Source organism: Primulina eburnea, chromosome 4 (assembly GCF_022965805.1).
Source record: "Primulina eburnea isolate SZY01 chromosome 4, ASM2296580v1, whole genome shotgun sequence".
NCBI classification, from domain to species: domain Eukaryota; kingdom Viridiplantae; phylum Streptophyta; class Magnoliopsida; order Lamiales; family Gesneriaceae; genus Primulina; species Primulina eburnea.
This window is the reverse complement of record NC_133104.1, coordinates 41,006,179-41,031,483: the sequence shown is the minus strand read 5'-3', so window position 1 is coordinate 41,031,483 and position 25,305 is coordinate 41,006,179. Positions and strand designations below refer to the sequence as shown.

General features: G+C 32.6%; 4 protein-coding genes across 5 annotated transcripts; 3 read left to right on the top strand and 1 right to left on the bottom strand.

Moving 5' to 3' along the window:
• Positions 1–1,896: 1,896 nt before the first annotated feature.
• LOC140828985 (phosphoglycerate kinase, cytosolic) lies at positions 1,897–5,212 on the top strand. The gene is made up of 7 exons (XM_073191905.1): positions 1,897–2,054; positions 2,178–2,374; positions 2,925–3,002; positions 3,095–3,355; positions 3,629–3,946; positions 4,167–4,325; positions 4,833–5,212. The coding sequence occupies exons 2-7, from the start codon at positions 2,180–2,182 to the stop codon at positions 5,025–5,027; spliced, it is 1,206 nt and encodes a 401-aa protein (XP_073048006.1). The 5' UTR covers positions 1,897–2,054; positions 2,178–2,179; the 3' UTR covers positions 5,028–5,212.
• A 649-nt stretch (positions 5,213–5,861) lies between these two features.
• Positions 5,862–8,079, top strand: LOC140829889 (tRNA (mnm(5)s(2)U34)-methyltransferase, chloroplastic). The gene is made up of 6 exons (XM_073193174.1): positions 5,862–6,144; positions 6,230–6,293; positions 6,501–6,693; positions 7,389–7,462; positions 7,541–7,696; positions 7,776–8,079. The coding sequence occupies exons 1-6, from the start codon at positions 5,904–5,906 to the stop codon at positions 7,927–7,929; spliced, it is 882 nt and encodes a 293-aa protein (XP_073049275.1). The 5' UTR covers positions 5,862–5,903; the 3' UTR covers positions 7,930–8,079.
• Positions 8,080–9,153: 1,074 nt separating this feature from the next.
• LOC140828984 (proteasome subunit alpha type-2-A-like) lies at positions 9,154–15,509 on the top strand. 2 transcript variants are annotated; one of them, XM_073191903.1, is made up of 12 exons: positions 9,154–9,265; positions 9,671–9,748; positions 9,831–9,907; positions 10,460–10,524; positions 11,208–11,254; positions 11,743–11,818; positions 12,546–12,613; positions 13,580–13,649; positions 14,465–14,550; positions 14,790–14,852; positions 15,112–15,177; positions 15,271–15,509. In XM_073191903.1, the coding sequence occupies exons 2-12, from the start codon at positions 9,708–9,710 to the stop codon at positions 15,317–15,319; spliced, it is 708 nt and encodes a 235-aa protein (XP_073048004.1). In that variant the 5' UTR covers positions 9,154–9,265; positions 9,671–9,707; the 3' UTR covers positions 15,320–15,509. The 2 variants fall into 2 exon arrangements, with proteins under 2 accessions (XP_073048004.1, XP_073048005.1); XM_073191904.1 differs by having other exon boundaries at positions 9,214–9,265; positions 9,668–9,748.
• Positions 15,510–17,189: 1,680 nt separating this feature from the next.
• On the bottom strand, positions 17,190–19,573 carry LOC140829888 (transcription factor MYB63). The gene is made up of 3 exons (XM_073193173.1): positions 19,327–19,573; positions 18,414–18,543; positions 17,190–18,098 (listed from the first exon to the last, which is right to left on the bottom strand). The coding sequence occupies exons 1-3, from the start codon at positions 19,463–19,465 to the stop codon at positions 17,549–17,551; spliced, it is 819 nt and encodes a 272-aa protein (XP_073049274.1). The 5' UTR covers positions 19,466–19,573; the 3' UTR covers positions 17,190–17,548.
• Positions 19,574–25,305: the final 5,732 nt, after the last annotated feature.

The window sequence follows — 25,305 nt, the reverse complement described above, 5'->3', positions numbered from 1 at the left end:
TGGAGAATGGTTTGAAGTCAAATAAAATCGTTATTTAGTGTATCTACTGTAGTGATAAATAATTTCTTTTCTTTTTTTGAAAAAGAATATATCCAAAAATGATAAATTTGTATTTTTATTTGAGGGGCGTGACTAATGACTTGGTGTAGTGGAACACATAACAGTATTCTAATTTCATTTTTGAGTCAACATTATATGCTACTCCAAAGACTGACTAATTTAATATTTTGCTAATGACACAAGATAGCAAGAATAAACTAGCCAAGAAGCATGCACTGTGACTAAAGATATAAAAGAATGAGTCGGTTCATGAGTTTTTTTATCCGATTCAATAAATAACCTTTTTCGATCCAAACTGAGCAAAAATTATTTTATTTGTGAGTCGCTCGTGAGTTTTAATATTTTATTAATATAATATTATTAAATATTAAATGTATACACATTTCGAGCTTCTTAGACGTTTCGATCTTTCAAATTTTCATCCTCGAATTTTAATATCTGAGTAATAATTCAAATAGATCGCAAATAAATTCGACATTTCAAGCATAATGTGAACTCAAACTTTATTTCGAGTTGAACTCGAGCAAAAAAAAAAATTAAATTTTCAGTTTTTGAATCGAGTTTGAATATACTTAATTCGAGCCATATTCTAACATTAAATTTTTATTAATATTCGACTCGATTAGGTTCGTTTATGTTCTAGTAGTGACATATTAACTTTATTATTATGTTTTCAACGCTATTTATTTTTTGGACCTCCTTAATTTGCAATATAAACTTATAAATTAATTGTATTGTAATTTGTAAGTCACGATTCGGAGGTTTTATTTTTAAATTAATTAATTCCACACACCGTCATCATAGAGGACTGGTTTTTATTTTTTATTTTTTTAAACATCTTAATGATATTGTAATATCGTTAGAAAATTGGTGAATTGTTTTACCATTTATAATAAAAAAGTGTTCTTAAAATATTTGGACGAATATTGATTTTTTTAAGTTGAATGATAAATTTGGTTATTATTGAGTTTCGAATCGAAAACCTCCTCCCAACCTTAATATTTTGTACGAAAAATATACAATAAGTTATAGTTTGATACATGAGATAAGAAAATGATTCATAAATAATCATCTTTTATCCTATGTTTGGTATCTTTTTAGAAAGTATCATGGGCCGTGATAAATAATTTTATATAAGGATAAAATATCTTTTTTATGAGATCTGATAATTTTAATCTATGATAAAAACACCAGAAATGACTTAATTGTCCTCAATATATAAAAATCTTAAACCTATTGTTCTCTAATTTTACTTGTAGGTATAAATTAAAATCAAATAAATATTTTTATTTATTTTTATATATTATATAATATGATAAATATATAAATGAATCGAGATAATTATATAAATGATTTGTATAAATCTCAATAAAATTATTAGTATCACTCGATTAACTTTAAAAATTTATATTTGACTTGACTCACAAAATTAAGTGCTCAATTATCATATTATATAAAATTAGGTAAAAAAAAAATAAATCATGCAAACATTGTCGATGCATGAACATATAAGAAATATGAAATCAAGTAACAAATTTAAAATTATAAAATTTATTATGATAAGGTTAATTTTGTCATTACAATCTAATATATAAATTTAATCACTTTTAAAAAGCATACCAAATATTAAATATAATATACTACATCTTATTTATCATTAATTTATCTTTATATTATATATCACATGTTTATCCTCGTATCATGTTTATCAACTATGCCTGAAAATATTAAACAAAAGGTCTAAACACAAACAACGTGGGGGGTGGAATCAACGAATATACTAGTTTGAAGCTGAAACACACTCCAGGGTCTATAATGTCAATTTACAAAACGGGAAGAGCGTGCGTATTACGGGCCGCCAGCTCAACCTAAGCCCGGTCTCAGATGTATAAAAAGCGACAAAGCGTTCTCGATCTTTCACTCTGCATTCTTGTAATCTCTTTACAACCATAAACATTGCAAAGGAATCGATCTCTCCAGTTGATATTATCAGCGTAAGCTCCGTTATCCGATCATCTTATGATTTATATTCATATTTTCAGGTATAATTTGTTGGTTTTATAATTTTAGCTGTTGATTCGGTGTTTTTTTTTTATGATTTGTTGTGTGAACTGAAGAAATGGCGACGAAGAAGAGCGTGGGATCCTTGAAAGAAGCCGATCTGAAGGGAAAAAGAGTTTTTGTCAGAGTGGATCTGAACGTGCCTTTGGATGATAACTTCAATATTACCGATGATAACAGAATTAGAGCTGCCCTCCCCACAATCAAGTATTTGATTGAACATGGTGCCAAAGTCATCCTCTCCTCACACCTCGTACGTGTTGTTCAAGTTTATTTCTCTCCTGGACGGATTTACCATTTTTTGATAATTAGATCAGTAGTGGATGATTTATTTAGAAGTTTTTACGACTTTTTGTCACCCTGGATTAAGCATTTTATCTTTCCAATGCCAATATTTTTACCTTTCCTTTTTTTTATTTGATGTTGTGATTTTTTCTCAGATGTTTCATTTAATGGGATTGAAGTTTATATATATGTATATGTATATATATATGGGTCTTTCAGATTGTTTAATAGGTTTCACCGTGCGGGCAATACATGGTGTAAGGATTGTAATGTTGTGATGAGTTTGTCGTTCGAGTTTCTACTAGTAGTTTATCGATGATTCATAGATTCTTATCCATGTGCTGTGCCATTCTTTTCCTGTTAACTTTGCAATGTGAATATCTTGTGGAGATTGATAGATGGAAGGAAAGTTGAAGGTTCTCCCGATGATAAAATGTGCAATGTGTTGATGTTAGAAACTATTGTATAGAGATGCTTTTATGATAAGAAGTGATTAATAACAATAACATGGGTTTCAGGGACGCCCGAAAGGCGTGACTCCAAAGTACAGTTTGAAGCCTCTTGTTCCTAGACTCTCTGAACTTCTTGGAGTCGAGGTATGTTGGTCCTTAAGTTTTAAAAGGCGATCTATCTCTTGTGCAAAGTTGTTTTTTGATTATCTTATCTGATTTTTCTAAAATATTTCCAGGTCAAGATGGCTAATGACTGTGTTGGTGAAGAAGTTCAGAAGTTGGTAGCGGGGTTGCCTGAGGGAGGTGTTCTTCTTCTGGAGAATGTCAGGTTTCACAAAGAAGAAGAAAAGAATGATCCCGAGTTTGCAAAGAAGCTTGCGTCACTAGCAGATTTGTATGTTAATGATGCATTTGGAACTGCTCATAGAGCCCACGCTTCAACAGAGGGAGTGGCCAAGTATTTGGAACCTTCTGTTGCCGGATTCCTTATGCAGAAGGTTTGTGTCATTTGAACTTTCTATTTAGATGTATTGAAGCTGTCGTCCATATTTTGGTCGAGGCGTAGAGCCATTGATTTCAATGTTTATCTTTCAATATAGTCTCTTTAAACAGTGTGATGTTGTCTACTGTCGAATACAAAATTGTTTAGTAATTTTATGCTTTGACTTCTATTCAGGTTAAGAAGCAACATTTCCTTCTCATAATTGTTGGTGATTCTTATTTTAAAATGGTACGAGCATTAGCCATTATATTCTTGATTTTGTTTTCAGGAGCTTGACTATCTAGTTGGGGCTGTGACCAACCCCAAGAAGCCTTTTGCTGCAATTGTTGGCGGCTCAAAGGTATCCACCAAAATCAGTGTTATAGAGTCACTGTTACAAAAGGTGGACATTCTTTTACTGGGTGGAGGAATGATCTTTACCTTCTACAAAGCTCAAGGATATGCTGTGGGGTCCTCACTTGTAGAGGAAGACAAGCTTGATCTGGCTACTTCACTTTTGGAGAAGGCTAAGGCAAAGGGGGTTTCTATCCTGCTACCTTCTGATGTGGTTGTTGCTGACAAGTTCGCTGCTGATGCTAACTGCAAGGTAGGCAGTTTTTGTGTAGCAGGTGAATTTAATTTTATTTGCATTTGGATAGTTCTGTATTTCACTGACACAAATTACCATCAAAGCGGTCATTGCATTATCTTACATTTCGATTGTTTACCATGCTCTGGTGGTTAACATTGAAAATGGTTGCAGTTGAAGAGCATTTGTACCAATATCCTCGAGGAATAAAATTGTACTTTTTTTTGTTTCTTTTAAGGTTGTTCCGGCATCTGGAATCCCTGATGGTTGGATGGGCTTGGATATCGGACCTGATAGTATCAAATCGTTTGGTGAAGCTCTAGATACCACCAAGACAATAATCTGGAATGGACCTATGGGTGTGTTTGAGTTTGACAAATTTGCTGCTGGAACAGAGGTATGACTTGAAATTTCTATTTGAGTGATAAACAACACTATATTGTGGATTTTGTTCAAGGGTGTCCCCCCGATAAATCAGGTTATAGCTGGATTCTCTATTGCGTAGGTTTCAAATTAGCCCATCATGTTATAAATCTGTCTGGCTTTGGACTCTCTGGTTTATTTTTATATATTTTATTTTGAAATTGAAAAGAAATGAAGAAATATAGACTTGGTATTTTTTTCAGTCATACTGAACTATAAAAATATTTTGAGAGAATGTAAAAAAATTGTTTTGGGCCTGATAGGATTGCCTGAAAAATTTTAGAACCTTTCCTAATAAGCTGGGTCTGTTAATTGACCAAAATAACCTGCGATGTTAACATACAGTTTTAAATCGAGTTGTACTTTATCTGGTTCTGAGTCAACACCCAATTTTTCTTTGATGTCCTTGTCGTCGTCTATCGTCCGGCTACAAAATCACTGCTTTTGGTATCTATCTGGTGCTCCTGATTTTCTTTTCCAGGCTATTGCCAAGAAACTAGCAGAACTCAGTGGAAAGGGAGTGACCACGATCATCGGAGGAGGCGACTCTGTTGCTGCAGTCGAGAAGGTTGGTCTTGCAGACAAGATGAGCCATATTTCGACCGGAGGAGGTGCCAGCTTGGAACTTCTCGAGGGGAAAATGCTTCCGGGAGTCCTCGCCCTCAATGAAGCTTAAGTGGCTAGTTGTTGTGTTGGTTTTTTTTGTCCTGTCTTTCGTTGTAGTCATACCTGATTTTCACCAGGTCGTGTGGAGATTAATGTTGTAAGAGCTAGTTTTGTGGAAATGGTGGTTACAATTTTAATAATCATCGCTACTACCATGACTCAAGATGAATAAGAAAATCTGTTTTTGCATAGTTATCGCTGCTTCAAATGGCACCATATTTGTAGCAAATTATGCTTCAATGTTTTGTTAAGCTGAACCATTTAACCTGATCGATGTTTTCTCGTTTGTCCATGATAATGCGTTAGATAACTAAAACTTATATATATCTCACTGACTTATTATAAAATTAACATTTATAAATTATTTTTTTATTAATTCCTATCATTATAATATTATTTATATTTGACTATAAATCAAATTAGTTATAATCAAATACATTAATACATGCTAGAAAATTTGTATTAGGTTAGGTGGTGATCAATTTCTCAATGCCACAAAAATTTATATTCACAAAACACATCTTGAACTCGATTCATTTTTCACAAGCATACATCTCAATTTAGACAAAATTTTGTGTGAGATGGTCTCATGTGTCGTATTTTGTGAGATAGATATCTTATTTGAGTCATCCATGAAAAAACATTATTTTTTATGCCAAGAGTATTACTTTTTATTAGGTAGGGTTAACCAGTCTCACATATAAAGATTCGTGAGATCGTCTCAAGAGACCTACTTTCTCGATTTATTAACAAATATTTTTTAAATATAAATATAGCCTTGAATAAACTCACCGTATGTTTAATCATACATATTAATCTAATTTCTGAGGTTCGTATTTTCATTTCGGTTTCCATTACGTAATACTCTCATTTTGAAGACGGAAGTATGGTTTCCAATGGAGCGTACCCAAATTCCATGCTTTCATCACTGCCTGAAAGATTCATTAAATTACAGAACTGCCTCAGATTCTTCTTCTCCACCCCTTCACCGAATTTTTCTTCCAAATTACAGCAAAAAGCTAGGAAAGTTTCCATGTTTACGAATTCCATTGCACAAGACTACGTTGCCACACCCAAGGATAACTTTCACGCTTCAATTCCCCAACCCCGTGATTCCTTCCATTCAGGTTCTCCTTGTTGGCATTGAAGGATTTGTGCTTAATTTCTAGGTTTCTTGTTCTAATTTTTGGCAGTTTTTCGCTCATAATTCAGGATTAGAAGATGTTGTGACTGGATACATATTCGGCAAGAAGAGGGCCACTGAAGTTGCTCACTTGTAGGTGTTTATTGATTCTCCGGTTGAATAAGAGCTAGGGGCCCAAATATACTAGCCAAATCACGATCTTAGTTAGAACAGAATAATTTGTTTACTTGAATTTGGCTAAAAAATAATGTGGGAAGCATTGGAGCTAGGATTTTTTTTGCTAATTATACTATCTTTCTTATTACCTGATACTGAATTTGATGGTTTTTCTTATATTAGGATATGGAAGAATGTAGTTCGAAAAGGAGATGTGGTTGTAGATGCCACCTGTGGCAATGGATTTGATACTTTAGCTTTGCTAAAATTGATTGGTGATAGAACGCACAGAGGTCGTGTTTATGCAATGGACCTTCAAAAAAATGCTTTGGAAAACACTTCTTCTTTGTTGGATCAGTCCGTCAGCCCTGATGAGGTTATTTTGTGTTTGTGTATTTGATGATAAGCCCACTATTGATCCCTAAACGATTGGTACATGATGACTGCCATTTTGTAGCGATTAATTTTTTTATGGCATTCTGGTCCAAGTCAATAGTTGTTGATAATGAACAATGGTTTGGCTCGACTTAGGAAATGCAGCTTAGAACTGGTGTGGGTTATAGTTGAACTATATGCAATGTTATTGTGTGGGAACATGTGATTTTTGCCGGTGTTCTATGGTTGTGATATGTTATATCATGTGTTTTATGTGTATTAATGTCAAGTTGTCAACAACTTGGAAGTGCCCAATCCATTCCATGAGTGAGGAAAAATTTTTGTTTGAACGACTGGGCAAATTAGTTTGTCTTGGCTGGTCGTTTATCTTACAAAACAAAATAGGGATATTGTCAGCTGGTAATTTGGAGTGGTTTCTTGTGTATATTGCTCAGAAAGTTTGGCAGGGACAGAGCAAAAACCATTGTTAGCCCTCTGCCAAGTTTCGTTCCTTGAATTTGTTGTGCAAAGAAGTCGCAAACTCATTTATTTTCTTTTCACGTTTGTTAAAAAATCGATGCTATGTGTGAGCTAGCTCTGACAATCTGTTTTGGTATTTAGTAGATGTTTGGTTTTATCTTTACTCTTTGGTCTCTCTTAAGAAACCCAGTTTGAGATATTTTTGTGGCAATGCAGAGAGACCTTGTAGAACTGTATGCCCTTTGCCATACCAAAATGGAAGAAATTGTTCCCCAGGGTGTCTCAGTGAGGTATTTTTACAACTTCGTGATGAAAAAATTTGAATGATGTGGACATCAATTTGACTGTGATTTTACCTTGCTCTTTAGGTTAGTTGCATTCAACTTGGGTTACCTTCCAGGAGGAGACAAAAGGATTAAAACCCAGTCAGAAACGACGCTCCTTGCATTAGAAGCCGCAGAAAAAATACTTGCACCTGGAGGCCTCATTAGTTTAGTGGTCTATGTGGGACATTCTGGTGGAAGGTAACAATATGTTCACAATTTCTTGGATTTTATTATAATGATTATTCGTCTTCTAAAATATGATTCCATTATTTTGTAGGGAGGAGTTGAACGCTGTTCAGTCTTTTGCTTCTAGATTGCCTGCAAACAATTGGACGTGCTGCAATCTCCAAAATGTTAAACCGACCCTCAGCTCCGGTACTCGTTTTGTTGTCAAAAAGATGAGAGTGGATGTATCATTTATACACTGTTAGTTCGTATTTTGAATTCTGCATTATATCTGTAAATCCAAATATATTTATCACCTCTAGGCATTCTTTTACCTTGGACGGTGACTAAACCATTCAGCGCTATTGTTGTTCCTTGCCATGTTCGTGGCTGAGCATCATCGGCTAGACCATATCTTCCACTATGTGAAGTTCTGGTTGAAGTCCCTGCCATTTATGCATTCATTTCATATTTATAACAGTTCTCATGCCTGTGAAGTTAGTATAATGGGGTCTAGATCGATACTACCTGTCTATTGAGAGTGGATGATCATATATACAAAACATGAAATTTAAGCCATTAATGAGTAATGACTGGAAACTAGATAATTCCCTTGTGGAAGATTTATTTGTTGATGAAACCTGCTAACGCGATGCCAAAAGTCTATACCTTTTTCAATCTGGGTCTGTTCTAATATGTTCATATTTTGTAGATAGCTGAAATTTTGCTAGTATTGGTCAAAATTTGACAGAGGTCCGTCACCCTTAATTCTGGCCGTTGGATTTTTCAAAAATAAATTTCGAGTTGAAGAAGCAGAAAAATGTTGTGACCGGTGAACGACCGCGATGGGGACTAACTACAAATTGCTATCATTTTTAATAATGTTTTTTTTATCTTTCAAACACAAGTTCATTTTATATGAATAATTTGAAGGATTTGTGAATCGATGCTGACGATTTCAAAAATAATAATTTATTCCTCATTTTAAGGAAAAAAATTGACGGTGATATTTAATCTCTCAGTAGTTCATCAGAGTTTGTTAACAATAATTTCCTAAAGAGTCGTCATTATTACTCCACATACAAAATTAATTGTATGACAAAAACTTGTGTAAGACGGTTTCACGGGTCGTATTTGTGAGATGGATCTCTTATTTGGATCATTCATGAAAAGTATTACTTCTTATGCTAACAGTATTAGTTTTTATTGTGAATATAGATATGGTTGACCCGTCTCACAGATTAAAATCTGTGAGACGGTCTCACTTGAATTGTATAATCTTATTTATCTAGAAAAACTTCACGCCAATGCAATTAAATAAAATTTATATTCTATAAATAGTTATAAAGTATTATTCTTTAATATTAAAAATATAAAATTTAACTTATATAATACAGAATAACTGGTGGAATCAATCAGGCCCAAAAGAATAACAAATTGTACTCAATAGAATAGGTCCATTATTGTTTGTGGCCAACATCATGGGCTTAATCAAGCATTTGTTTGTTCTTCTTGCCCAAGAAAACTGTCTCAAAAACTCATCCTCCGTAGTTTTACTCTGCAAAATTGTAAGCCATTTTGGCAGCAGCATTTCAATCTTTCGTATGATTTTGTCCCCTTGATCTTCAGTATTTTGCATTGATCATAAGAACTTAATCACTGATCTTTCAGTGTTTTTTAGGATTAGTGGTTATCAAGGAAAAAATATATATTTAACTTTGGGTTTTAATCCTCGTCGGTCTTTACCAGATTTCCATTTGGTTAGGTCCTTAGGGCTTAGAGGGTATTCAGACATAATTTTGGATGAAAAGTAAATCATTCGACTTATTTCTGTATCCATTTCAGAGGCTAATTATCGATTTTGAGTCTTAGGACCTAGTTTTTTTCAAGAGTCTCGATAAATCTTTAAGTCAGCCTTCGAAAGTTCAATTTTTTTTTTAAATTTATGTGAATATTGTCTGTTGGAATAGTCAATATGAACTTATGTTTGTTTTGTTTATGCTGCAGCTATTTATTCGAATATTAAAGTTTAAATCAAGAAATCATGGGCGATAGCCAGTATTCCTTTTCTCTCACTACTTTCAGGTATGCACTAATGGCTTGATGGATGTTTGTTTTAAGTTAATATGTATAGCTTAAGTGTTCTTATTTCCCAATCGTTGTGCAGCCCTTCAGGAAAACTCGTTCAGATTGAACATGCATTGACTGCTGTCGGATCTGGTCAAACATCTTTAGGAATTAAAGGTAAATTTGAATTTTATCCCTTCACGTTATTGATATAATTGCACAGTATTTATATAATTAAGTTCAACAAATTAGGATCCTCATTAGTTTAAGAGGGTGAAGTGAAATGTTGGATGGGTATGGCATTCATAAGTTGAGAAAGCAATATATGTTATTACGAACATGAGAAAATGCTAAAGACATGAGTTTGGGTTTCTTAAGTTTAAGCTTTAAGATTTTGCATTTTTATAGGCTAAATTCAGCTCAAAACTTCAAGCTTATTATTTAAAGGGTTTGGGTTTCTTAAGTTTAAGCTTTAAGATTTTGCATTTTAATAGGCTAAATTCTGCTCAAAGCTGCAAGTTTATTATTTAAAGGGTTGCTTATGATTAATTTGATGAGGAAACTTATCAGGATCTCTATCCTGAATTCAACAGAAAGGGCGTTATTATGGTGCTTGTGGGGAATATTTTGCCCTATTTCCATCATTCTTTAAGTAACCTGCGACCTGCACAATAGAGAGGAGAACATTTGCTACAAAGTCTCATTATTCTTGTGTTTCGGTGGTTGCAGCTGCTAATGGTGTTGTTATTGCAACAGAGAAGAAATTACCTTCAATTTTGGTTGATGAGACATCTGTAAGTATCTTAGTCATAATAATGGGATTCAAGTTTTAATACTTGGAACTTTGAGTTCTGTTTCAGTTGTATTCTGGTAGAGTGTAGATGGACACTATCACAGGATTCAAGTTTTAATTCTCGGAACTTTGAGAACTTTTTCAGTTGTATTCAGGAAGAGTTAAGATGGATTATCTGTTTTAATTAGTTTACTCTCTCTTAAACCTAACGAATCGATCCCATCCTCCTTGTTATATATGCCAAATTACTTTCTAATGCATGTCTTGGTACATTTAGTCACCCGCTGAACCTGTTGTCAGTAATTTTTTCCCATTCTCTCCTTGTTGACCTTGTTTTCTACTCGTAGAGTTTGGTGGTTCAAGGTGAGCACATGGTCATTTGGATGTTTAACCTTCTAACGATCATCTCTTGCATAAACCAAGTGCCTACTCTTGGGGTCATAGTCACTATCGTGAACTTTTTTGTTGCACCAGAAACAATGTTTTTCATGCTACTTTGTCCTATGAAACATACTGATCCACATTTTTTACTTGAAGCATGTATTATTTTTTCTACCGTTATTATTGCAGTGCTTCTGGCACAATTTTTTTCATTGTCTCACATTTTTCCTTGTTTTTTTTATTTGAAGTTAGTTATGTTGAATGTGATGTCCTTGGTTTCTGAGAGTTTATTTACGTTTGTAGGTGCAGAAGATTCAGATTTTGACTCCAAACATTGGAGTTGTATACAGGTTGACTTTCATCATCTGACTCCTATGGATTGATACTAAATATGTGTATCACCTTGCCTTTTTCCCAAATGTATCTTTAAGAAATGTTATGTGTAATAAGCATTTCTCGCAATGATAATGATATTTGGCCTGAGGCCTTTGATTTTTAAATCTAGGACTAGAAGGTGATTTTCTGGTCATATGTTTTACCTCTGATAGGCTAATGTGGATGTGCACGGGACTCTGGTTTTCATGGTGGGATTTGCCAAAAAGTATTAATAAAGTCCAAATACTTTTCAGTTTTTGCTTGGTATTCAGGGGCTCACGGAGTTAGAATCTCCTTTGTTCAAATAAGCTTGGAGCTTGTCATTTTTTAGTATACGAACCTCCACTACCTGTAAATGCTTTGAATATCAAATTTCTTCACTTGTGTTTATTTTCATTCTGAATGTTTTGTAGATTTGTAGGAGTTTTCAGATGGGTTGACTAATTATTTTCTCATCTTGCAGTGGAATGGGCCCTGATTCTCGAGTTTTGGTTAGAAAAAGTAGGAAACAGGCAGAGCAATATTATCGCCTATACAAAGTACTTATCTACTCCATATATCTACTTTTCTTTCCTTTCTTTGCTACTGCTGCAATCACTTGCTTGATTCTTCTTGGCTTCTATACAAATTTAGTGAGCCGAGGTTCCTTTGTCTTTGTATATGTGTATTAGTATATCTTTGAATCTTGAAGGGAGCCAAAATTTTATTATTTTTAAATGAATTTGAAAGTCATACTTTGACATTAACTATCTTCAAAATTCTTGTTTTTAATTGCTAGTAATCCAATTAATCTATTTGAAATGAATTAAATATTTATGGGGGATGGATATGATCTCTGTTTCATTTTTTTCATTACTTAGCAACAGCTGGTTTTACATCACTATTTGACTCTTCTGTTTGGGTTGTGTTTAACTGGGTGGTCTAAGACTTTCCTTCGAACTCACCACTTCACTTATAGGCTGGTTGTAGCTTTGTTATATTCCAAATAAAATGAAAAAGAGTTTATTTCCCCTTTTACCTTATTTGTGGAGCTCTCTGTGGACGTTCTGTGGTGTAATTGGGTGATGAATAAAAGGAAACCATCTTTGGAGCTACTGGAAGGCTTTGGACTGCTAAAAAATACATGAATTCGTTACATCATTTATGCCTTCTCCATACCAGCCATGTCTTTTTTCATTATATTAAATTTTTTTGGAAGTCAGTTGTGGGTAACATGGCACTAATATCTTCTGCTTACACGTTCATTTTTTCTACCATTAACTACAGGAACAAATCCCAGTGACTCAACTAGTGAGGGAAACTGCCACTGTTATGCAGGAATTCACTCAATCGGGGTAAGTGTTACACGCTCTTATGTGATTTGTTTGGCGCTAGTGAGGCAAGATTATTTTATTTATTTTGAGTCCTTTCATGAATGGCCAGTCTACAATTCATGACTTTAAAATTATTTTATGATTTGAACATGAAATGTTTCACAACTTAGCTAGTTGCCACCTCTGGTGGGATTTGTGAACATGCACTAAGCTACGTAGTGATGGGTTGGAGTGTATAGTAACAGTATATGAATTTATTGTGGTCCCATTAACTTTTTAACCTCTCATCCCATTTGGTAATATTATTATATGCTTTCTTCTCTGATGTAAGCATATCTTTACATTGTGAACTGGTTTATTTGTAATCGATTCGGAGAATAGAAATTTTAACCAGCTTCTTGAGAATTGACCGGCCAAAACCAGTAAAGAAATGAGCTACGACTGTTTTTTCATTATCTTGTGGCTGAGATTTTTAACACAGCGGCTTTTCAACACAGTACTAACAGGTTCATCGTTTTCCTCTGGTTGTCTGGTCATCTATCCTTGTAGAGCAATTTTTATTTCTTATGATGCCTTGCCACCCTCTCCATCATGTTAGAACCATCAATGAGGACTCCTGTCCAAATTTTCTCTGAGAGATTTCTTTATAGGTTTCCAAATGATCAATAATTCAGCAAAATTTCCAGAGAGCCATTTTTGGTAGTTGGTACAAAAAAAACACCCCCAAAAGAAATACCACCTGCTCTTCAGCTGAATCTTCCTTTAAACTTTCTCTTGTTGACCACGAGAAAGAACTTGAGGGAACTTATTTTGAATACAGTTTCATTTCTGTTAAATCTTTATCCATGTTCTCTAAATAGGTGTGCCTTATGTCCTCATCAGAATAATTCTATACTGTCTTATGGATGCTCTGTAGGATTAGCTGGTTTGTTATGTCTCTTAAAGCATCAACCATATTTTCTTAGTTTTCTGGATTTTATGGCGCAGTGGTGTGAGGCCATTTGGTGTTTCTCTCTTGGTTGCTGGATATGATGACAAAGGTCCACAGCTTTATCAGGTATATTGACAACATTAAGTATCAGAATTGTTTTTTGCATATTCAGTGTCTATTTAATGATAAGGGCTGATCCTTTCATTACAGATATGGTCAAGTAATGTGTGTACGGTGGATCTGCATCTCATTGTTCATATTAACATATTTTGTTGATTTTATAAATATAAAGTTACATAATTAGTAGGTGACTTTTTTGTCTTCTTTGGCATCTCATTGTTTTTGTCTCACATTTTTTATTGATTTTATTATAAAATATAAAGTTACATTTAATTAGTTGGTGATGTTTTTAGTCTTCTTCCTCCTCCATCTTCAATTTCTAGCTTTTTTGAGGTGCGGGGATAGTTTTGTGTCAGACTGTCAGCTAAGGCGGCAATCACCTTGATTTTTTCAGTTGCATTTCACATAATACTTGTAGGATTTAACACTTGACCTTCTATTAAGTAAGAGCTCTATAGCTAGTAGTAAAATATGAATCAAAATTTTTAAAGTTGCACCACAGTCAAGGTCGTTCTGACAATAGGGTTAATTGTACCACAATAAGCCTATCCTAGTAATTGCATCAATTTGCATTTTATTAGAATTGAATTCGTTAACGTGGCTCTGACATCGATTATAACATTGAACAATTGCTGCATTATCATAGTTAGTGGTACTTTAAAGCCACACAACAGCCCAATCCCTCTGTTGCGAACGTTCCACCAGTGGATATAATTGTTGCCCGTTACATTGACATCAATTTATAGCTCGGAAGACCTACCTTGGATTTCGTTGCATGTCTTGGAAAGAACCGTTGACAAACATTTTTTTTGGTCACATAGGTGGATCCATCTGGTTCTTACTTTTCCTGGAAGGCTTCGGCTATGGGAAAGAATGTATCAAATGCAAAGACATTTCTGGAAAAGAGGTTGGTTATTATTTTTTTTTCACACTACCAAAAAAAACGCCGCGGCTCCATCAAAATTTGTTTGGCTTTTCCTTGTGCTGTGATGATAATTAAGGCGTAAAGAAATCTCTGTCCTCTTCGAGTCTGAGTTCATACTTATCAATCCGCTAGTTGGCCATGTGTAGTACACTAATGATTTGTTGAGTTATTTTGACGATACTGTTTCAGTGATTTGCGACTCATTGAAATACTTCTTTCAGGTATACTGATGGTATGGAGCTTGATGATGCTGTGCACACTGCAATCTTGACACTGAAAGAGGGGTAAGGCATCTACATATTATAGTATTTGTTATAAAAATAGTTGCGTGGCCAGTGATTTTTGTTAGTAATGGGGGAAGTGAATATTGGATATATGTCATTATTTTCTCCAATTTTTATCGGGAAAGGAAGAGCTGGTGTCTTCCAGGGTGCATTTTTTTTAAATTTCATATTTTCTTGTTCACTTAAAGCACCACCACCAATGGATTACTTTAACAAGTCGAGAAACATTGGTCAATATTTATCTGCATGCGCTTTCCAGATTCGAGGGACAGATATCTGGCAAAAACATTGAGATTGGTGTGATTGGCAACGACCAAATCTTCAAGTATGAATTACTTTTCTCCCTCTTTCTAGCACGCTAGATACCTCTATTGTACGATTGTAGCTTGTTGACAATGGAGTCTGCGTCTCTTTGCAGGATTCTGACCCCGTCCGAGATCGAGGATTATTTGCAGGAAGTGGAGTAGTTTTATGAATGAATAATCGATTTGAAAACCTTGTAAACGAGAAATCCTAAGCCGTGAGTGTTGTTTATGGAAGCTTACAACTGAACTTAAATTCTTCGCGCTGTTCGACTTTTTTTCTTACGCAGCGAACATGATGGCTTGATCATTCCTTGACATTCAATGGTGCCTAATGATAATTTTCTTTCCTGCATTAAGCGAGTTGAGTATCTCGTGAGTGGCTTGATTATGCTATATTATTTCGAATCTCCATGGTTACTGGACTGACTGGGTGGTGCTAATGTATGTTTTTCAATTTGCAAAAAAATTAGATCGTTACTTTGCTTTATTTCTCGATATATATGTAATAACTACTCCAAGGATGTTCGTGCGCGCGTTGACATAATTTATTTATATGAAATGAAATAATGGAGTAATAATGGAAATTAACACGTCGATAAAAAATTCTCCAAAAAAAAAATTTCCATTATAAAAATTATACAAGCACGCTTGTTGCTAAAAAAATTAATCCAACCTATGTCTATGTATTGAGTAGTAGGATTTTTAAATGACCTATACCACACTAAAAAGGCAACCAATATAATACATCATGAAATCTCCCTCTATATGCATGAATACATAATCCTTGGCCTAACATGTGCTAGATTAACAAGCTACACATAGGGGTGATCAAATTTTTTTACTAACCGCCCGAACCGCCCGAACCGAATTGTACCGCACCGTGTTTCATAATATTTTATAAAAACCGCGATTAAAAATATTAATCATAAACCGCACCGCATACGCGGTTCGGTTATTTTTTTGGTCAAAAACCGCACCAAACCGCACCGCCGAAATCGTTTGTCATAATATGAGGCCTAAAATTATAATAATTTGTAAATAACATATTTTTATAAATAAGTCATCATTCATTATATCACAACTCTATTCAAAATTATTATTTTTACAAATAAAACTTATCTTTTTCTTAATTATTCTTCAAATTAGTCTTTTATTAAATATTTATTTCTTTGTTACAATATTTTGTTTGAAGTTTGAAAGTAAAAAAAAAAGATAAAATAGTATAAATGTCATTTTTGTTGTGAATGTGTTGTGTTGTTAAATTATTACTTTGGTTTTGAATCTTGATTATTGTTTTATCTATTTTGATTTTTATATGTTTTGTACTATATTTTATATTTGAAGACAATATATTGTTGTTGTTTATAAATTAGAATATATGTTCTAATATTTTAATTTTCATTTAAAAAACCGTAAACCGACCGCAACCACTTGAAACCGCTCAAAACCGCAAGGTTAATTTTTCATGTAAAACCGCAATTAATTTTTCAAAATACTAACCGACCGCATATGGCAATTCGGTTTGAATTTTTTCAAAATAACCGCAGCTACACCTACATATATTCTATCCCAGCGGTATCGTCTAACGTTCATCTAATAAATGTAAATGATCATATATGTTTATTCAATATATTGCATCACATGAAAAAAAAAATCGTAACTCTTCTTTTGATCAACCATCAAACTAACTCACGTTCATGAGCAAAGTAGAAAAGACGTATCAACCGTAAACCAATACACAACCATATCACTAAGACTAATGAACTTAAAGTCGAAGTGGGGTAATATCACCTACCCACTTGCCTATTCTAGGCGGTCAATTCAATAATATTTATTTTTAAAATTTTAAATATATATACACACACACACACACACACACACACACACACACACGAGACCACGACAGTTGTGAAAGATTTATTACCTACTTGCCAATTTTGAGGTTGTACCATATATAGCATAGAATTAACCATGATTGCCCAAAGACGGAACTCATGAAGATCCAAAGCGCAACAGTGAAACCGAATACATGCATGTAATTGTACAAAATATCATACATGACGACAACAATGCAAGTAAAATATTTTAAACTGTACAACAGTGTGAATATCATATCTTGATGAGTACACGGAATAGCATGAACGATTATCGCTCCTGACAATCCACACACAAGTATTGGTTTTAACCATTTGAAAAGGATGTCATACCATTTTACTTTTGTTTACATGTGAGAGAGTATACCTAATAAATGGACTAATTATGGTGTTTAATATCATGCCCAAATTTGACACGATTTCTAAACTAAACCAATATTTTATATTCCAAGACTTAGAGGTGAAGGGGGCCAGATTGGAAAAGAATCCAATGCAACGCCAATTTCTTGCTCTGAATTCACCCCTCGTGTTGTGGAACTGTTGTAACTATTTCTTGTTCCTTTGTTTCATTATCAACTCCACTTAGTCCAAGTTCATTTTCTAAGTACTCTAACCACCTTTTGCACTCAATTTCATCACCATCACTTTTTTCCCCACTAGCTTCACTTTTAGTACTGAATTGTAAGGGATCCAAGCTATCCAAAAAGTCCCAAAAATCTATGTCGGACTCGAGGGGCATTTCGGCTTTTCCATCATTCGATGGAACAACGGATTTCGGATGCCCCGTTGCTTCATTTGGTGTCAAGACAGTAGATTTAGGGTAGTTTGATGCGTACGATGATGTTGGGGAATCAATTGTGTTTGACAGTCGAACCGTTTGATCATCAATAGACTTCTCAATTTGCAGCATATGTTGCGTGCTTGAACTAGATGTCCGCGACGGACACGACAAGTTTTCCATGTTACTATCACTTTTCTTCGTCAATCTTTTCTTTAAATGTGTGTTCCACACATTTTTTATCTCGTTGTCTGTTCTTCCGGGCAAACACGAAGCAATTTTCGACCATCTGTAATAATTAATTCACTGAGTTAAAAGTCAATGGGATGATTTCTAACAAACTAGTCACAGAAGCACACACGTTTTTTACTCCATTCGCAAGAGAAAGTGAGATTCAAAATCTAAAAAACAAGGCAATATTTGCCTTTGTTTTAGGGATTTTTTCATTTCTTGATAGAATTTTGTTACCAAAGAACAAAAAATAAAAAAATTTAAACTTTAAATTGATATTTTATAAGTTGTTTAATGGTTGAATTAATCATAAAAAAATAATTACTGATAATATTAATTAATGATTGTGAGTTAGGGAGTTGTTGTCACGTACTTGTTTCCAATGGTATTATGGAGATTGATTATAGTTTGCTCTTCTTCAGACGTAAAGTTTCCACGTTTGACGTCAGGACTTAGGTAATTAATCCACCTCAATCGACAACTCTTCCCACATCTCAACAATCCTGCAATTGCAAACCACAAATTAATTAAATACTTTTTTTAAAAAAAAATATTCAAAAAAATCAAATTATTGCTTTGCAATTCTTTTTATTCATTCTTTATTTGCCAGCCATTTTTTAAATGTGCTATAACTTGTATTTAATTCGGATCTTATTAACAGATATGTGAGGACAAACATAAATAAATATTTGGTTGTCCACCACGAAATATAAAATTTGATATGCTTCATCACATCCAATAGGTGATTGTCATCTCAGTGGTGGATATGATTGATAGACGGCCTAACAAAACTGGCTAATAACATATATATGACACGTATATAAAATGAATTTAATTAAACGTTATTCTCTAAAATGATTACTGTTTTTTAAAGCAGCTTTCTCCAACTCAATGTGACAGCTTTTGTTAACAAAAATGCAAGAATTCTCAGAACTAATTTTAATCAAGATTAGAGAATAACTTCACGTGGTTAAATATTATTTCAGATATGCAAAAGGGAAAAAAAAGATTAATTGCCCAAAACAAAATCTTGAATTTATTGGAGTCCCCCACTCTCAGTGCATGTAAGCAAATGGTTTTTATTGATCAAAATCTGGGAATTTTAGGTGACCAATTTTTATGTGAACTTTTTCGAGCACAATCACGAAATACAATGCATGCAAAATGGCAATCGATCGATCATTCATAAACAAATTCTTTTGGCCATTTCTCCTCGACTCTTCTCCCAACCAAGATCAAATAAACTCGAGTTTTCGCTATATATAAACGTAAAAATAAATACGCACCGGCTTGTTTAGGGAGTGCGCGCCAATTGCTATGCCCATTCTTCTGAACAAAATTGACGAGCCTCAAATCTTCTGCAGGGCTCCATGGCCCTTTCTTGACCTTGCTCTTATCGCAGCAAGGGGCTCGCCCTCTACCCATTTCTTTGTTCTTGAGTGAGTATTCAGGATTTTGGAGATGATCGAAAAATGGAATAAGGTGCAACCACCTCGAGTCGAGGCTTCTTGGCGATCTCTCTCATCATTTTCACATTCTCTGGCTCTTTATATTTATAGGTATACTTGTAGTAAGGAAATGAGAGTGGCCATGATTTCTTACCTTAATAGTCAGTGGACAAGGGATTTGGTTATTTTTAATAATAATTAGGTATAAACAAATATTTAACAAAAAAGTTAGGAAAATATTAAATAATATTTTTAATTCTTGAGTTTGTCAAAGATTCAGATAAATGTCATTTTAGTTTAGGAAGTTGAATATATTGTTTATTCTAATAGGACAAAAACTCTTGTAAAATTGTCTCATATGTCAATTTTGTGAGACAGATCTCCGAACCGATCAAACTAATGAAAATATTACTTTTCATGGTAGGTATAGATCGGATAGATCCATCTCACGAATATAAACAATTGAGACCGCCTCTCACAGGATACATACTCAAAGACAGAGACACCCAAAAGGCTGGGGTGAGCTCCGGTATATTTAATTTAATTTTTTATATGTATTATAAAAATTATTAACTTAGCACGTTCTAAAATTTTGTTGGTTTTTTAATCAACTTATACAAATATAGAAAAACTTGATCAAAAACCAAAAAATATAGTTTTTGCCCAAAACCTAATAAATGATGGTAAATTGTCTGACAAATGAATAAATATGATATGAAAATTTGTAAAGATAGTACGAACGAGAAATGTTTTTAGAATTTTTCAACAAATAAAATATCAAAGTGTGTTATTGGCTTAAAGAACTTTGTTATAAAAATTTATTATTTGATTTTATATCTAAAAAAATTCATCTCTAAATTATAATTTTTCAAATTTTAGTTTCTTAACTTTGTTGTCTCAAACCATTTTTCGAACATTGAAGTTATTATAAAACCATACTGTAATAATTTTTTGTCTTTTAGCCAAAAAAAAAAAAAAGAAATAGTTGTCTTTATAATAAGCACAAAAATAAATGCGTATCCCGCGAGGCATTACCCCCGCACCCCATATTTTCGCAGCAAGCCCGGGTTCGATTTTTTCCTTGGTCACGTCCCCGGACATACTTTTTTAGCATATAAAAACATATGACAAAAACTTGTGTGAGACGGTCTCACGAGTTGTATTTTGTGAAATGAGTTTTTATTTGGATCATCCATGAAAAAATATTACTTTTTATGCTAAGAATATTATATTTTATTGTGAAGATTTTGGTACAGTTGACCCGTCTCACAGATAAAGTTTCGCGAGACAGTTTCACAAAAAACTTACTCAAAACATATAATGAGACATTCAGTGCACCACAAAAATAATAATAAACATTCAAATTCCAAATCCAAAGAAGTGATCGAACAGAGGAATTATTCGCAATTAAGAATCTGTACTGTTATGCTGCGACGGCTAACATTATTATATAACTAATTAAAGAGATAACAAATTATTTAAAATAGATATATTTTAACAACGTGGTTAATTAATTTGTGTACCTACCTACCCTTCATAATATTTAAACAACAATGTTTTAAGTTTTGGACGAGATATCAGATTTGAGACGTAATTGATTGTAATAATTAAATTCCTCCTCAGCTTAAAAAAATATATATGTTTATTTAAAATCGAAAAAAATAATTATTTAATGTAACAACTTACTTTAAAATCGCAACTCCTCCCGTCACTTTTATTTTTTATTTTTTTATTTGCTTGGCCATATTCATTAAAATCAAGTTTCCGTGAATCAAAATGGCCTAAATTTTAAGTCGTCGGTGTGATCAGTAAATGATATAACTTAATTCTTTTTCCACTTATCGACATAATAATTACACGTAGCTTGTAAAACTCAATTTTAGGTATTTTTGATTGATATAGTTTCGGGAATTTTCAAACTACTTCACTGTACCACTCAACGATACATATTTTAAAAGTATATGTTTAATAATATATGCGGGATCTGCTAAAAAAAATGAATGGATCTTATATATATCGATAAATGTTCATCTTTATATTCAACTTTACGTCAGTAGCATCTTATTTCTTGTTTTTTTCTTCCAATTATCCAACTCGTAATAATTAATGTATAGCCCGAGATTTTTATCTGTTAATATCTGCAAATGATTTGTTGTGAATTGATATGATTAGGAGAGGATTAATCAGGGACACGATTTGATTCGGCATGAGAAGATGTAAGTGCGAGGACAGTTTTTTTCATGAACTATTTGTTTTCTTTAAGTTGCATTTAATTTTTGTAAAAAAAAAATGCAAGGTACCTTTTCATATTGATTAATTGAGTTATTAAGAGGGTATTATTATATTTATTGTTTAAAAAAATTACAATTAGTTTAGGTATTAATTATGTGTAGATGAAAATATATGTAGAATTCTCTCCAATATTAAAAAGTAGTAAAAATGCAATTAAACCAATTAAGGGAAATGTTTACTTTTGAAAAAAGAAAAAAGAAAGAATGGAAGTGTGACATCGTGATTTGCTGCATGCACACGCATGGCTGCAGTCGTGTCCAAGTCAAGTAAAAAGAGCTCCGAATTCCAAGTCTCCAGTGATTTAGGTCACCTGTTGCACCTTTTATTTGCACCCTTTCAACAATAATATTATTATTATTGCTTCGTTCTTTTCTTACCTCAGTTTCTTTGAATATGGTATATCGGCTGAAAATCTTACGGAGTTGTATGTTTTGAGGTTATATATCTGTAAGAATATGTTCGATAGATATAACAATATCACGTATCATAATCAATTGTATTTCCAAGTGTCAGATGGTATATTTCAAGTTTAGAATATATATATATATATATATATATATATATATATATATATATATATATATATATATATATATATAATAACTCCACTTAAAAAATTAGCGGTCATGCAAAGTCTCTGCGTAAGTCCATCTAATTACGTGGTACCGATGCGACTTCTCAGATATATATTTTATCAAATATATAATCTTGTATAACTTATATCTTCTCATGAAAATATAGATACACACACATACATATATAGGTGTTTTATATTTTGTGAAATTTTTTAATGCATATATAACTTGTTCGACGTCGTTGTTCACCTTTTTATAACCTTTGAGACGAGAACGAGATGAGATTGGCGAGAAACAACAACTCCAATGGAAGCTGATAATTTCCGGTAGAGATATGTTAATTACTAGAGATATGTTAATTACTGTCATCAATAGCGGATTCAAACGTAGAATTTTAAACTTTAGAATTATTTAATATTTTCAGTTGATCTATCCGAACTAATATCAAATTAATCTACAAGTATACAAAATTTATATATAATTTTTTTTAAAAAAAATTGGGCCTAACCTGAGTGCCAATGAGTCTACCATTTGTTCTTACTATTGCCTGTCGCTAATGTTGTACCCTTTTGAATTGGAGTTTAACATTATTGTGTAGCTTAATAATTAGCCTCTGCTGTAGTATATGTGAAATTTGTCTTACACATATTTCAGTATTGTGTTTTATTTGGTGTTTTGTAACAAAATTAGAATCAGATTTTTTTACAAATAAAAAGATTGATTTCTGAAAGTTCTCTTGTTTGAAATCTAGTGCAAGCCCATTTATAAGTAGGGTCTAGATTTACTTATTATACTTTTAAATTGGATTTTTTCTTTTAAGTCTTGAGTTGGGGAACCGAACATTTGAGGGGTATATTTTTTTCACTACTTGACACCTAAATTTGACATCTTCCCTTCGAGTTAGTAGGGTTTTTCACTAACTTAAAAGACTTTTTGGTGCGAAAATTTAAGTTCAAGATCAAGGAGAAATTAAAAATTCATGCAAAGATAAGCATTATGCACGCATGACGTGTGTTTCAAGCATGAATTAATCCATTCATAAAATTTGAAAGGGCTAAACTATATTAAGTTGCAACTTAATTAAAAGTACGATTTTAATAAATAAAAATTTGATATATTAATTTCCCACGTGTGGTTGAATGGTTCAATCATATATAGTATCAAGCTGAGAAATGAGAGAAAAATAGATGAAGCACATCTTTATTGACTGAACATGCATCATTTGTTTTTTTAAAAAAAATAAATTTATATTAATATATCATATTTAACCATAAGAGGAAAAAATAAAAGTGATGGAAACAATAAAATTTCTGAAAAATCACAATCAACTAATTAAACTTAAAAACCCTGTAAAATTAACTTAACTTGGAGACAAATTAATCTCGTCCAAGTGTTGGATTCTAAAGGTTACAAGACATTAATTCTTCTCCTCAAAAAAAAAAAAAAAAAAGACATTAATTCTTGGTCGAATTTCAGCTTTAGGGTTGGTAAGCTATTGGTGGAAGCTGGACAAGGGCAAATCAACAGCTGAAGACAACACAAAGAAAACCAGATTTTTTTTTTAATGACGACGGTACGATGATTTATATAAAATTTTTAATTAAAACATATTAAATTAAATTCTTTAAAAAAATTCCATTTTATTTTTTGTAAAAAAAAATAAAATTAAACGGGATATTGAATGTTGCTTCTTGGTTACTACTCTAGAGTTGGTATTTCATGAATTAAGAGTAGACAATTAGAGCAACTATAGTCAAAAGAACGAATTGTAGATTTTGTGGGCAGATATTATAATATTGGAATCGTACTTTTATTTATAAATTAAATTAAATTAAATCAAACCGACTTAGTCAATAAATTTATTTATTTTTTTCTTTTTTGACCTAAAGCCAAAGGAGTTGAATTAGGCGTTGTGTCGTTGAGTTAGTTTTCATAAAGTCATGATTCATATCTATTACACATTTCTTGACTCGATGTGTGAACAAGACTAATACAAATATATTATCATAATTTTTGAGCAACTTGTAAAATGATATATAAAACCACATAATAATAATAATAATAATAATAATATAATAATAATTATTATTATTATTATTATTATTATTATTATTATATTATTAGTTTCACTAGTAGAATTTATTATGATTATCAAAAGACTCGCAAATTAACAAGCGAGACCAACTCCGTCAATTAGCAAAGGGGAGCCTAAAAAAGTAAATACATAAAATTCTGAAATGCTTAAGAAAAATCATAAAAACGTGGATGATCCAATAATTAATCTGCATGAAATATGTCCATTATGTTTCAGTTAATGTAATAATGTAACAAATAATCCATGGAGATGGCTGAGCTATGCCTATGATGGGAATAGTATCTAGTTTGAGATGCAAGTTTAAGGATATTTGTGATACACATGTCCCACATCTAAAAATACAAAACGATATTAAATGACTGTATAATTGTTTCGGATCATTTTTTTGTCAATAAAAATATAACTATGTATCTATCTTGAATATTATTGTCAATATAATTTTATTAACTTCAACTCAATACGTTATTATAAACATATATGCTTGAAAAATACATTTATAGAAATACAATTATGAAATAAATATCATTTTTTAAAGATTGTATCTATTCAAAATTGTTGAGCTATACAATACTGCACAAGTGGTATGACTATCTTTAACTTCTCTAACGCAAAAATCTAAGTCGATATTGTTTAAATTGTTCAAACGACGTAAGAAAATATCGAGTTGATAAATATAAATCAATTAACTTTTTATATTATCGCAGATTAAATAACATAATGTGAGAAAATATATAATGTATCTAAATGTGAATCGACTCAGGGGGGTTGGTACGTTTACCGAAAATTTTTCGATGTATAGATTTTGGTATAGGAAAATGAGTTTTAGTATACGAGACTGGCATCGAAGTTCGATTT